At 42.2% G+C, this 14,913-nt stretch overlaps 1 protein-coding gene across 1 annotated transcript in view; it reads right to left on the bottom strand.

Annotated features, from left to right (window-relative positions):
• Positions 1–6,894: 6,894 nt before the first annotated feature.
• LOC146621051 (glutamine--fructose-6-phosphate aminotransferase [isomerizing] 1) overlaps positions 6,895–14,913 on the bottom strand; it is a 23,574-nt gene continuing 15,555 nt past the window's right edge. The window contains exons 12-19 of the mRNA XM_085367195.1: positions 14,749–14,846; positions 14,427–14,547; positions 13,995–14,152; positions 11,105–11,219; positions 10,518–10,645; positions 10,250–10,417; positions 9,691–9,852; positions 6,895–8,717 (exon numbers count right to left, since the gene is read on the bottom strand). Coding sequence (XP_085223321.1) covers positions 8,673–8,717; positions 9,691–9,852; positions 10,250–10,417; positions 10,518–10,645; positions 11,105–11,219; positions 13,995–14,152; positions 14,427–14,547; positions 14,749–14,846 — 995 coding nt within the window. The 3' untranslated portion in view covers positions 6,895–8,672. The remainder of the gene's footprint in view (positions 8,718–9,690; positions 9,853–10,249; positions 10,418–10,517; positions 10,646–11,104; positions 11,220–13,994; positions 14,153–14,426; positions 14,548–14,748; positions 14,847–14,913) is intronic.

The raw sequence follows: 14,913 nt of genomic DNA, 5'->3' as shown, positions 1-14,913 counted from the left end.
CTACATAAAATCTGACTCCGTCTTCTTATTCTTTTCTTCAGATGCTAATTTGAAAAACATTCTGTTTTACTTCCGGGCAGCAAAAGCAGCAACTGATCCACATGTTTACTGTGTATGCTTTCATCGAGAGTCTGTAAAGCCTTTAATGCATTTAGCTGGATATTCCCTCAAGTCACTTTTTATCCACAGGGCTCCTTTAAACAATATTCTGTACCTCCCAAACTAAATGTACAGCTGTTCTGTTCTCATTTACCTACTGACATTACCACTGCGTGAATGTCTGCAGGCCCTTACTCATTCCTTGTGACAGAAAAACAGAGAAGAGAATACTTCATGTGCAGCAAACTCATTCAAGATGTTAATATATTGCATTATGTTACAACACGAATAGGGGAGCCATCTTGGAAAATATTTGAAACAATCTAATCCTCAGGAAATATGCATGGGCTGCAGAAATGAAAAAGCCTGTCGAGGGTGATGACATCATGATGATCTGGGAATAACAAAGAGGACAGAATCAAATCAAAGGGCAGATTTTATAGTAGAATTTCGGGCAAATTTTAAACTTTGTTGCTGTTGCTAACCTCTGTTTCTAAAGTAAATCACATAAACTCATTGGCCACTTTGTTAGGTACACCTGTTCAACTGCTCGTTAACACAAATATCTAATCAGGCGTTCACATAGCAGCAACTCTGTGCATTTAGGCATTTAGACATGGTTAAGACGACCTGGTGTAGCCCAAACAGAGCACCAGAATGAAGAAGAGAGGTGGTTTCAGTGATTTTGTATGTGGAAGGGTTGTTGGTGTCAGATGGGCTCGACTGAATAACTCAGAAACAATTGATCTACTGAGACCTTTCTGCACAGCCACGTCTAAAGTTTACAAGGCAAGGCAAGGCAAGTTTATTTGTATAGCACAATTCAACAACAAGGTGATTCAAAGTGCTTTACAGAGACATTAGAAACAAGAACAAATAAAAAGCATGATTTAAAATTGATTAAAACAAGCAAATAAACTAACTAACTAATTAACAAACAAACAAACAAACAAACAAAACAGTATATAAAATCAAAACAGATAAAATCAGAACAGTAGATAAAATCAGTAGTTAAATGTAAGTTTTGAAATTTAAGCTTAAAGTGTGGATTTGGTGCTTTATTCAAATGCAGCTGAGAACAGGTGAGTCTTCAACCTGGATTTAAATAAACTGAGTGTTTCAGCTGATCTGAGGCTTTCTGGGAGTTTGTTCCAGATATAAGGAGCATAAAAGCTGAATGCAGCTTCTCCGTGTCTGGTTCTGACTCTGGGAACTGATAAAAGACCGGATCCAGATGACCTGAGGGATCTGGATGGTTCATACTGGGTCAGGAGGTCATTGATGTATTTTGGTCCTAAACCATTCAGAGCTTTATAGGCCAGCATCAGAACTTTAAAGTCTATCCTCTGACGGACAGGCAGCCAGTGTAAGGACCTCAGAGCTGGACTGATGTGGTCCACTTTTTTGGTCTTAGTGAGGACTCGAGCAGCAGAGTTCTGAATGAGCTGTAGTTGTCTGACTGATTTTTTAGGTAGACCTGTAAAGATGCTGTTACAGTAATCAAGCCTACTAAAGATGAATGCATGGACTAGTTTTTCCAGGTCCTGTTGAGACATCAGATCTTTTATCCTTGATATATTCTTGAGGTGATAGTAAGCTGACTTTGTTATTGTCTTAATGTGTTTTTCTAAGTTTAGGTCTGCATCCATCACTACACCCAAATTTCTCGCCTGGTTTGTGGTTTTTAGATGTATAGATTGAAGTTCTCTGGTGACCTGTAATCGTTTTTCTTTGGCGCCAAAGACTATTACCTCAGTTTTGTTTTTGTTTAGCTGGAGAAAATTGTGGCACAACCAGTCATTGATTTCCTCAATGCATTTACCAAGAGCCTGTACAGGGCCTCGGTCTCCTGGTGACATTGTGATATATATTTGTGTGTCATCTGCATAGCTGTGATAGTTTATTTTGTTGTTGTTTATAATCTGTGCCAGTGGGAGCATGTAGATGTTAAACAGAAGGGGTCCCAAGATGGAACCTTGGGGAACTCCACATGTGATACTTGTCTGCTCAGATGTGAAGTTACCTATTGATACAAAGTATTTCCTGTTTTCTACGTATGTTTTGAACCAGTTTAGTACAGTTCCTGAAAGACCTGTCCAGTTCTCCAGTCGTTTGAGTAATATGTTGTGGTCAACTGTATCAAATGCTGCACTGAGATCCAGTAAAACTAGGACTGACATTTTTCCACTGTCTGTATTCAGACATATGTCATTAAACACTTTGGTCAGAGCGGTTTCAGTGCTGTGGTTCTGTCTAAAACCTGACTGGAAGGCATCGTAGCAATTATTCTGTTTTAAGAAGTAACTGAGCTGTTGAGAAACTGCTTTTTCAATGATCTTACTTAAAAACGGGAGATTTGAGATTGGCCTGTAGTTGTTCATTTGTGTCTTGTCAAGATTGTCCTTTTTCAGTATAGGTTTGATTACAGCAGTTTTTAGTGATTCTGGAAACACACCTGACATTAAGGAAAAGTCGACGATCTGTAACAGGTCTGACTCTAAAGTCTTTGAGACCTTTTTGAAAAAACTTGTTGGCAGGACATCTAAACAGCAGGAGGAGGAGTTCAGTTTACCTAAGATGTCCTCCAGGTCTTTGCTGTTAATAGGTTGAAACTGTTTCATGGTGTTTAAACAGTTTTTTGGTGGACACAGTACATATCCTGGATCTGCTGTTGATGTACCAATTGCTTGTCTAATTTTTTGGATTTTTTCAGTGAAGAATTTGGCAAAGTCATTGCAGGCCATGGTCGAATGAAGTTCAGCTGCCACTGACACAGGAGGGTTTGTTAGCCTGTCAACTGTAGAAAATAAGACCCGAGCATTATGGCTGTTTTTAGTGATGATGTCAGAGAAGTAGGACCTCCTTGCATTCCTCAGTTGTAAATTATAATTGTGAAGTTTCTCTTTATAAATGTCATAATGAACCTGGAGGTTTGTTTTTCTCCATCTGCGCTCAGCTTTCCTACACTCTCTTTTTTCTTTTTTCACCAGTGTGGAGTTTCTCCATGGAGACTTTTTCCTTCCAGAGATAACCTTCACCTTAATGGGAGCAATAGTGTCCATTACATTTAACATGTTAGCATTGAAGCTATTGACGAGCTCATTGACTGACCCTCTGGGCAGGTCAGGTGTTAATGGGAAGACCTGGTTAAAGATCTCACTACTGTGTTCAGTTATACACAGTTTTGTGATCACTGTTGTTGATATATTTGTGTGGGCTGAGATTTTACTTTCAAAGAAAACACAGTAATGATCAGACAGGCCCACATCAGACACAGTAACCTTTGAAATGCTCAGGCCTTTGGAGATCAGTAGGTCAAGAGTGTGTCCTCTATTATGTGTGGCCTCTGTTACATGCTGAGTCAGCCCAAAGTTGCCCAGAGTGTTACTCAGGTCTTTAGTCCCTTTGTCCTGAGGGTTGTCCACATGAATGTTAAAATCCCCAGCAATAATTACACAGTCGAAATCAACACAGATCACAGACAGCAGTTCACTGAGGTCATTAAAAAAGTCTGTGCAGTATTTGGGAGGCCTGTAAACATTAAGAAACACAACTTTGGATGGGGCCTTCAGCTGTAAAGCCACATATTCAAAAGACTGAAAACTTCCAGGAGATAGCTGCTTACATTGAAATGATTCATTAAATAAGACAGCAACCCCTCCTCCTCTCCTGCTCGCCCTGACCTCACTGATAAAACTGTAGTTAGGAGGGGTCGTCTCGATGAGAACAGCTCCACTGTTACTTTGGTCCAACCAAGTTTCAGTTAAAAACATAAAATCAAGGCTGTGCTCAGTGATTAAATCATTAATTAAAAATGTTTTCCCAGCTAGAGATCTAATGTTTAATAAAGCCAACTTAAGTGTTTTAGAGGTATTACTTGTCCCCTCGTGTTTGGGAGCAGTCTGTGGCACACAAGGTATGTTTACTATGTTTAAAGATCTTTTAGAGTGCAGCTCTCTGTGTTTTGACCAGGCCACATGTCTCCTGTCACCTAAAAGTACAGAAATTTTAAAACCTTCTAGTAAACAGGGTCCCAGCTTCTCCTGGGAAAAGTCATCACTGCCATAATCCTCACAGCCCGGACCCTTCACACATCACGCATCAGACTGCGGAGACAGGGCATGAAGAGGAACTAAGGGGGGCGAGGCTGGGCAATGTGACTTCGATTGCTCTGTTGAGGGTGGGGCTCGATGGCGAACCTTTGGCCGCTCTGGTGGGGGGTTTATGGGGGACAAAAAGGGATTGGGACGGGGGGTAGATCTGAGCCCAGCATTGACCCGCTCCATCATCTCCTCAGTGAATTTCAGGTGTGGGGAGGAGGGAGAAAGGGAGGGGGAGGAGGGTGATGGCCTGTCAGGGGTTTGGGGGACTGGGGAAGGTCGTGGTCCCTTGTCCTGGTCGTTGGTGTTGTTGAGAGAGTTGGAGGCAAATAGGGACCCCTCTTCTTGCCTTAGATGTCTCTCCTTTCTGAGGCTCTTCCTCAGATGCCATGGATGTCTCTCCTTTCTGAGGCTCTTCCCGGGTGGGGGCAAATGGAGCTCCTCCTCAAGGTTTCTGCTGGGCTTTGTCTGTTCTTGGAGTACTGTTTGTTCCTCTTTATGAGATAACTCCTCGTTTATCTCAGCCTTGGCACCAAGCACGGATGGATGACGTATGGAATAAAACAAGTTGGAGGTGAACAGTTTCACCCCTGACTTGTTAAAATTAAATCCATTTGCTTTGAACAGATGCCTGCGTTCCCAAAAAATATTAAAGTTGTCGATAAAGTGCACTGAGTGGTCAGCACATGCTGATATAAGCCATTTATTCAGTGTAAACAACCTGCTGAATCTCTCGTCTCCTCCTCTGACCGGCGGTACAGGTCCACTGATGAATACAGCTGCATTCAGAGAGTTTACAGTATTTAATAATCCAGTAAAGTCCCGTTTCAGAACCTCCGACTGTTGTTTGGACACATCGTTTGACCCTGTATGCAGAACAATGTTTGTCACAGTTGGATATTCATCTGCAATTTGAAGAATTCTCTCCTTCAGGTTGTTGACCATATCGTTAGGAAAGGACTACAATCTGGAAAAAAATAAAATAAAAATCAGTCTAATGTCTTCAAATACAAGCATCTCATTAGAATACAAACAGCAGAATGTAAAATGGGTTCTTGTAAATCATTTGGTAGAAAATGTTTGATGGTTATCAAAAGCAGCCATGAATTGCCAGACAGTAAACATGTAAATGTAACTGAATATTCATTAGATTTTCAAAATAAAATTACCAGCATTTTAACTGACGCTTCAGGTTTAATGTTCACTGCTGCTGGCTCAAACTGACTAACCCTAATGAAGCAGATTTGAACAATTACATCATTAGGTTTGTTCATTTGGTGATCAAACATGATGTTTCTGGTAGTCCACAGTAGTTGGATTTTAAATAGCAACTTAAAAAGATCCAACTGCTGATAAACAAGGAGACCTAACCTAAAAGAAGATAAAGAGGACACAGCTGTTTATTGCACTTTGACTTGGCGCCGTCAGGAAACATCTAGATACCGGGTGAACCTGCTGATTGCTCCCCTGCCCTTATTATGCAGAAGATGCTAAACTTTTAAGAAAAGATAAACACAATATCAAGTCTTGACAAGATCGTATAAACGACTACAGTTACAGAAACTCAGGTTTCTGCTTTTGGTTTTTCAGGACGTTTAGGCATAGAGGAATCATGGTTAATGTTCATGGTTAGAGATGCGCATTTCCTGTGATAACACCTAATTCCTGCCCCTCTAACAAGAGGCCTGCAGCAGAGAAAATCCGTTCTCCTTACGACACCAAGCTGTCTGCAATTAAAGTCACAACAGCTGCTAACACTTATTCAGCCCCACTGATAAAAGCTGCAGTGACGCTTTGATTTATAAGAACTAGCAAAGTCTGGCTCCTACACAGAGGATGTTACCTGCTTCACACGATGCTCTTTATAGATGAGAAACTGCCCAGGACGCTCCCCATGCTCGGACAATGGAGGCTGTTACTGCTGAAAGCCGTGGTTACTTTCCATAATTACTCCACAGCTGCGTGTGAGGCCGCCGTTGTGGTTAGTTTCTGCAATGAAATCCTTCTGAGAGCTGCACTTGCTTTCACCAGGAGCTTGACTCTTTACCTCTCAGTCTTGCTGAAACTGAACACGTTCATCAGGCAGAAGCTAGCAGGTGTGCTCCTGGCACGTGAAGACTTGGACCAACATGCATGCTCAAGCTACTGCTCCACCTGGCCTCCATCGCACACCTTGAGAAATTACAGCTGCCCTCCGAGTGGCTGTGGAGGAAGGAGATCTGCAGAGCCCTTAAAGCCAATCAAGGCAGTGCTGCTTGTGCTGCCCGCGCTCTGCCGCTTCTCACTATCTCTGTGTTTGATGTCCTTTGCTCTCGTTCAAGTGGCAGTTTCACTCCTGCCTTGTCTGTGGAGCAACCTCAGACGCTGCGTCTCCACTGTGACAGCTCTACGTGAGAGCATCAGACCGATAGTGTCCGTCTTCCTGGAGTTTGGCACCAGCGGCGGCGTATCGTTACTTTGAGCTACCCCTAAATACCTCCAGTACCTCAACTCTTTGTGCACTCTATCACCTGAACTAAACACGTTATTTTAATGACAAGTCCAAATGTGCCTGAATTTCTACAGCGTATTTATTGGAATAAAAATCGTACAGACACCTTTTGTTATCACTGTCAGTATTTTAGGTCATGTAAATCCACAAGCGCACACATCCTCAATCCAATAACTCCCAGACACTTTTAAAAGATACGTACGTGACACTTTATTGCATCAGTTCCACTAATAAATAGTACTCCCACTCCCTCTGTAACCCAACAGATGGTGCTAGGATCCACTGCAGCATCCTTGATCAATACATCCAGTCAGTAAATCAAAAAGTGTTTCGAGTGTGGGTTACAAAAGTACCTGTAACAACATTTCACTGGCTCAGAAAAGGCTCAAAGGGGGAAAATGAAGTCCAAGTTAAGGCTTGATTGTAAATGCAAGATAAATATCTTTAAACTTAAAGAATGCAGGCTTAAAAAAAGCTGCTCCTATTCTTTCTCTACTGCATAACTGTGTGTGTGTGTGTGTGTGTGCATGCAATGTCACTTTTTTTCTTGGCTTCTGAATTTAAAAGACACCTGGGATCACAGACACACAGCTTGGCATTTGGCTTCTGACCAAAGTCAACGTCTACAGTATGACATGCTGCCAAGCGACTGTGTGTATACGTGCCCTCAGGGCCTCAGAATAACTTCATAGCATACGATCTGCAAAATCAGTTCATGTTTGGCTACAAAAGCAACAGTGAAACCGAAAAAAAGAGATTTGGTTTATGATTGCCAAAGCCACCAGAGACAGATTTTTGGTTTGACATTTCAGATGACAGTAACATTAACATTTTAAATGAAAGAGTAACTTCAATAATATAAAATTCCTTCCAAAAAACCAATTAACAAACAAATGTAACAAGAGGACGAAAAAAAAAAGAAAGAAGAAAAGCTACAAATGGTCCCAAGATTGCAAAATGACGGTGGCAAGGTGTGGGCTGGCGACTGCCTCTACTTCAGGTTTGCAACTTTATCTCAATTGCATTACTTCAGTTTATTGATAAAAAGAAACCTTTATGCGAAAAGTCCCACACGAGAATGAAACGCTAAACTGCAACGCTAAACTGCACCCAGAGAGCGTTTACAGTAACAGGATCGTGTCGAGAAAAATAGGAAAGAGTGAACGAGCGACGTCTCAGACTCTGGTGTAGGTGGTTCCTCTCATTAACTGAGTGGACCAAAACCAGAGTTTAAAAAACCGAATTCCTGGGCTTACACACAGCAACATTAGAAGATTTATGATAGTATTCACAAACTTTTTCTGATCGGACATTTGATGCTGCTCTTTGCTGCGTGTCCTCAGAAGAAAATCCAAGAGGGGAAAGTGTATCAAAACCACACTGCAATTATGAAGAAGCGATGACCTGTGGCTTGGAATGATTCAAGACTGTGGTTTACTTCAACAGTGGAGTAAAGACACTTTGAATGATTAGCTGCCAAGGAAAAAAAATCCCAACTAAACTACAAATCATTGCACTAAAAGAGAAAATGAGCCAGTGAGGTCTTTAAAGCGTAAACTACTGTCAGCTTTAACATCAGCTTCCAGAGAGCCCAATCAGCAACAGATAAACATGGAAGGCATGCCCATAAATGGCCAGCGAAGGTTGATACAGGTTCACCCCCGAAAAAGTGATATGCACGTTATATGTCATTCCCAACCCATTCCTTGCCACCGGCAACAACAAAGAAAAAACAAATGTTGTCAAAGCTTTCTGATAAAAGAAACAATGCAACACTGTGATAATACACAACAGTGAGATACAAGAGCGATTACTGAAAGACTGCATAAAAAAAAGAAGGAAAAAAAAAGAGCCACGACACACAAGACACAGGACAGGACGTCATCTTCTGATGGTTTACTTCACACAGACGCTTCCTTTGGGGTCTGTGCTTGAATGTGTGTCTATGCCAAGCTTTTGTTGTTAGTGATGAATGGTGCGGCTCACTCTACTGTCACGGACTTGGCCAGGTTTCTTGGACAGTCCACCTGCGTTTAAACAGAGGAGCAGACAATCAATAGCCTTGCAGATGAAAAGGACACTGTTGCTGCTGTTGACTAAATGCTGCTGTCAAAACACCCGAGTATGATTTATACAAATCTTAACAAAAACATACTTTAATCTGCGAGCCAGAGATATGGCGGTTTGGAAGAACTGCTCTTGTAATTATCACACATGTCCTGTCCAGAGCGCTTCTCCTCCCCTCGGACAAAATTACATAAAACACAGGGCATGCGTGTGGTGGAGCTGTTTGTTCTACAGAGCTGCACGGCCAGGACGTTTCTCTGAAATGCTCTGAAAAACTGACTAGATGCTGACTTTGAGTTAAGCTGCTCACTTTGACCTTTAAAATTCCTCAAAAACAGGAAATCAAGGGGACAACACATCTAAGTCAGTTCTGCAGCACCAGCACAAACATCAGTAACAGCTTGTGGGCTTTGCCAATAAATGAAACAATCGCAGGTCGGAATTCGCGCACAGATGGAGGTTATTTACATTTCACTATAATTCTTTCAGTGTGGCAGCTAACCACATCGTCATCACCTTCACCACCAAGTTTGCCAGTTTACATCGTTCACAAAGTAGGTTACATTTTCAAGCGAGTTGGGGACATGCTGATTTACAGATATAAACACTGCACGTTTATTCTGGCAGTGTTTCTGCTTACAAAGCAGTCCTGAGCGACAGCGCTAGATGATCAGTGACAGGCTAATAATAACAGAATATCTCATTTATATTGTGCTCCAGAATCTTTTGCACAACTGTCTTCTTTTATGTCCTGAAATGAATCATCGACGTATTTTACACAATCATACTCTTACTACACCTGTAAACACAGGTATACTGATGATGACTGTAAGAGTGGAAATCACTTGGGAAAATGGTATCTCCAAGAAATGTTTGAATTAAGAAGCATGCTGGATTGAGAGTTGTTGCTGATCCTGAAGGGAAAGCACTTACATCGTAGCCTCTGAGGACAGCCAGGTGGAAGGACAGCAGCTGCAGAGGGATGACGCTCAGGATGCCCTGCAGGCAGTCCAAACAGTGAGGCACTTTGATGGTGCGGCTGGAGTTTTTGATGGTTTCGTGATCGTCCTTGTCGCAGATCACAATAGGACGACCCTGTAAATGAAACAAAGAGATGAATATAGTGTGTTTACTGCACAATGATGGAGATGCGCTGAATCAACCTCTCCCCTTTCACCGACTGAGTTGAAGGGCCAGAGGTGACGCAGTGGTCAACATACTTTCGGGGTTTGAACTTAATGAGTTATGATGCAAACAGTTTTCAGAAAGGAAAAAACTTAAATGGATTCAAATAAACTCACTTAGTCATTTTCCACGATATAATAAACACTGTAAAGTGTCACATTTAGTTTTTATTTGTCAGAGTTTGTTTGAGCATTTCAGGCAACTAAACAATCTGGGCTGATCACTTGTGACTGGATTATAAAATAAACCAACACACCGACATTACAATAAGGCTGATCACAAAACATGCGCCATGTGCGATTCTTACCTGGCGAGCAACAACTTGCTGCAGGGCATTCTGACACTTGACATAAGTGTGGTCTCTCATTATGATCATGATCACCGGCATGAGTTTATCCACCAGGGCCAGCGGGCCGTGTTTCAGCTCTCCTGCCAGGATACCCTCTGAATGCATGTACGTGATTTCCTTGATTTTCTGCAGGGGAATGAAAAAAAACATCCAGACTTTAGATAAATACAAGCCTACGCTGAAATTAACAATCAAGCTGTCAGATGATAAACTCGCATGTGCTCACCAGTGCTCCCTCCAAGCAGGTAGCGTAATGGTAGCCTCTGCCCATGATGAGCACACTCTTCTGCTGGTACAGCTCCGTTGCCAGCTTCTGGATTTCATCATCCAAACTGAGGACCTCCTTAATCAGATCTAACACATACACACACATTTTTTTTCTTGTTTCAAGAGGCTGACTGGCAGAGACAAAATATGAAAAAAATATTGCAGCAACATGAACCTAGACTCAGCTTCTAATGTTGGGCAGGGAGTGGCAGACAAGCCAGACATTCCTTATTAGGTTACTATTGGGGACATGCTATCATGTGCTTTAGATTCACAGAGTCATGCAAGAGCCCAACGCCAAAATCTAAAGCTATTCATCCGTCTGCCCCCCTTCCCGCTCTCTCTCGTCTTCTGATCCTTTTGTTGCCGTTTAAGTTTGTCCTCTAAGAGGATTTAAAAAAAAAATAAAAACACCAACAAAAACAAAACTAAAACAGGCTGTGGATGTGCTTGATCTTGGGTCTGAGAGCTAGTTTTTCCAGTCTTTTTGTGTTTAAACTTCACATATGAATCTCTGGCTGAATTACAACACGTGGTGTGACTTACCTGGAAGCACTCTTAGGCCCTGGATTATCTCACGGCGCCTGGGCTGCACTGAAATCCTGTCATCGCACATCAGGAGGGCAAACATGATCAAGGCCACAAACTGACTGGTGTAGGCCTGAAGACGAAAAACACAACAGAGAAAGTAGAATATTTATTAACTGTAACACAATTGCTAAGATGCGGTTTCTTTGTCTGTCTCTACTCTGACTAATAAAGAAAACAACTGCTCCCTAACTATTTGTATGAAGGTCACAAAGTGGACCGCCACCACTGCACAGTCAAAGCTTGCTTGCTTGTGACCTCATTTCTAGAGGGAATGGTAGATTTCCTATTTTGCAGCTCAATATCGAACCAACGAAGCAGCGACCAGATCACGACTTGAGCCTTTCGGTACAGATTATGAAGCCATGTCCTTCTTTTTCGCTTTGTTTTGATTGCAAATTTGGTCTCCAGTTTATAATCTGCACCAGATGAAATATGGAGAGGTGGGTTTTCATACACATCAAGCAGCATTATAAAAAAAACAAAAAACACACGCAGTTAAGTTAGTGCTGCTCATCCTAAAAACCTTTGTAGCCACATATACCACAGATGATGTCTGATCCTTCTGGAAATGTCGCTTCTTATAACCTCAACACATCTGAGACTGTGCCTGCCGTCATCGCCGCCCGCACCCTCTCCTTCCTTCATCTCCAAGCACGTTTGGAGGTCTTCCATGCTCATTTAGGAGATTCAATCAGAGTCTGAGAGAAGCCAAGTCAATTCACAAGACTCTCTGGACTCAGAAATGCCAATGTGCAGGGCCAAGAAAATAGCTGTAAAACCTTTACACACAGTTTCTTTTTTCTTCACAACAACACACAAATCGTAGTCCTTCAGAGCTGTGGCAACATATTTAACCCACATATTCAACCGTTGATCTCTTCCATATTCATACTTTCAAACTTGTCAGTGCTTTCCTGATGCACAATGTGCCAACTTTGACCCTGCAAATGTGAGCATGCATGCATACACAGCTGAAACATAAAGAAAACACAACAGCTGTGATCTAGAAAACAAACTTTGTAATCCTGTAAATTCCCAGTGGAAAGAGTTATGTAATTCAAAAGCAGTCTTCTCTCATTTACTGTCGGCTGACCTGCCAGAAGGATCTGCCTCATGATAGCATCAAAGTGTTTTGTCTTTTAGTGCTAATTTATGCCATGAATCTTGAATATGAACAAAGGAATTGGAAATTCCCTCATTTAAAGTTTAAAAAAAATCCTACGAGCATGAAAAGCAGAAAATTGAGACCAAATATATGAATTTGGGATGATTCAGCATGTGATTAGTTGCAAACCAAGTCAGTGTTTTGATAAGCTTGGTTGTTAATGTGCAACATTCGGTTGAGGTGGGTGTGGGTGTGTGGCCCTGCCAGCCGAGCAGTAAATGATGGCGTCTCTGAGGCGTGCTCTGGGACTTTGGAGCAACACAAGAGTCACTGAGCCAAGAGCTGGGGCAGGGAAGGACCTGCTCCACTTTTCCTAACTCTCTCTCTCTATGCTCCCTAGAAAGAGCAGGGGCTTCAACTCCTCTGCTCAAATCCCAGCTGGCAAATGCTTTCGGTGAGGGGGTGGGAGGGGCATGAAACCAAGTGTCCAAGGTTTACATGAGCTGAGATGAGAAAATCAGGCTTCTTTAACTCCCTCTGGGATAACGGTGGAGGACCACGTCAACTTCCAAAAGGCGGGACCAGAATTGCAATGGAGTTTTCATCTGGGTTTCATTCAGAGTCAGCGAGCGTCGAGTTCATTTATGAGATGTTGCAATTAACTGGTGTACAGTACTTTAGCTAAGCATCAAAGGCTCAGTTACAACAAATCAAAGAAATCATGTGCTATATTTCTAACTTGAACGTAACAAATTCATTTGGTGTGTTGCCTCTGAAAATATTGTCATAGACAAAAGCAGAAAAATTAGTAGATTGCTTTTTTAAATGGAGCAATAAGCATTCACTTCAACTCCAAGGGAATGTGCTGTTTTCAATCATCCACATCCAAGCCTGCCACAACAAGGTGAAAACACACCCAGCAGTACATTCATCTTCATCACTAATGACTCAGTCTCACTGGAGTTTAAATAGAATGAGTAGGAAAACTCTATGGCTGGAAACTTGGTTGCTGCCCAGTGAACTGATTTAAAAAAAATAAATAAATAAAAATTTGGAGCCTGCAACTGGTTGCAAGTTGTTTGGCAACCTGTCTCCAGCTCCAACTGACTGCAATCACCGTCAGACACATTGGTGAACATTTGAAAGGCGGAGTCCACTCAACTGGTTATATCGCTATATAAGATTCCTGAGCCCCTGTCTCATTATGCAGTGAAATCGTCATCCAACAGCAACTATGCCGATATTTGTGGAGCAACTTCTGACTTTCTCTTCAAAATCTATGAGGTTCTGGCTAAATGCATGCAGTTAATGTGAATTTATTTGTATGTAAAAGGCAACAGATTTTCTATTTTGGTTGATTTATCACACACAGATTGCATGTAATTGGCAACTTGGCCCCATTCACCCCTCAAAATGATTACAGACTGACTCTGTCTTATCACCATTTTATCACTCTTTATATAAGTTGCTATGAAGGAGGCAACTGACAGCGGGTAGTCACAGACCTGGTCCCTGTGTTTAAAGTAGCCATTTCAAAGATAGCAAGATAATAATAACAGTAATTTTGGTAATGCTGTGTAGCATAATATAACCTAACCTCAAGAGGTTAATGTAAGAAGTATCCTTTCAATCTCCAGTGACACAATAAATGCATGTTGTGGTTTTCCACTTCCACGGCGCATAAAAGCTGCACTCATAAAAACCGCAGAGTTAATTAGAGCCACGGTTGCCATGGTATACCTTGGTGCTCGCTACTCCGATCTCTGGCCCGGCGTTGATGTGGACGCCACAGTCAGTCTCCCTCGAGATGGAGCTGCCCACTGTGTTAGTGACGCCCACAGTCAGAGCCCCCCTCTCCTTACAGTAGCGCAGGGCCATGAGGCTGTCAGCGGTCTCCCCTGCGGGGTCGGCAGAAATGGAAAACACAACCCGTTTATGGAACGTAACAATTCACACAATAAAACTGATTTACTGACTTTTGCACCATAAACTAGTCTGATTTAAGACAGCTTTACAGAAAAAAATAATCCACAGGTTTCAAAAACTTTGACTCAGCATTTTGAAAAAGTTGAGCACATAGAAAGATAAATCAAGAAGAGCCCCCAAATAGAAAGTGGAATACAAATGGGGAATGTGCCACAGATCAAGTCCAGATGGCACTGGTCTCCACACCTGACTGGCTGATAAAGAAGCAGACATCGTCTCGGAAAACAGGCGTGTTCCTGTCCAGGAAGTCGCTGGCCAGCTCCACCATGACAGGCAGCTCGGTCAGCTCCTCCAGCACCTGGCGGGTCTGGGAAAAAAAACAACAGCATCGATTTGTGAAAACGTGCCAGCTGTGCACAGAGCATAGAGTGTGGCAGGACACGAAGCTCATACCACAACACAGGTGTCATATTTCCTGTCATATTTTCCTCTTGGATTCAGTTTGATTATTTTTCTGACGGGACTTTGCACCAAAGAACAAAAGGTGGTTAAACAAAAGACTACTCACTGCTACTCCTGCATGATAGCTGGTGCCACAAGCAATGAGGATAAGTCGGCGACACCTCTGAATCTCTTTGATGTGATCCTTAAGTCCACCCAGTGTCACTGAAAAGCACAACAAACTGCTCAAAGACCACAAACACCCCACAGGAGAGATGGGACATTTTACACT

Source organism: Diplotaxodon limnothrissa, linkage group LG12 (assembly GCF_057381915.1).
Source record: "Diplotaxodon limnothrissa isolate DT_005_m linkage group LG12, D_limnothrissa_male_GT1.1, whole genome shotgun sequence".
Taxonomy (NCBI): domain Eukaryota; kingdom Metazoa; phylum Chordata; class Actinopteri; order Cichliformes; family Cichlidae; genus Diplotaxodon; species Diplotaxodon limnothrissa.
Note: the sequence above shows the minus strand (reverse complement) of the source record. Positions and strands in the feature narration are given on the sequence as shown.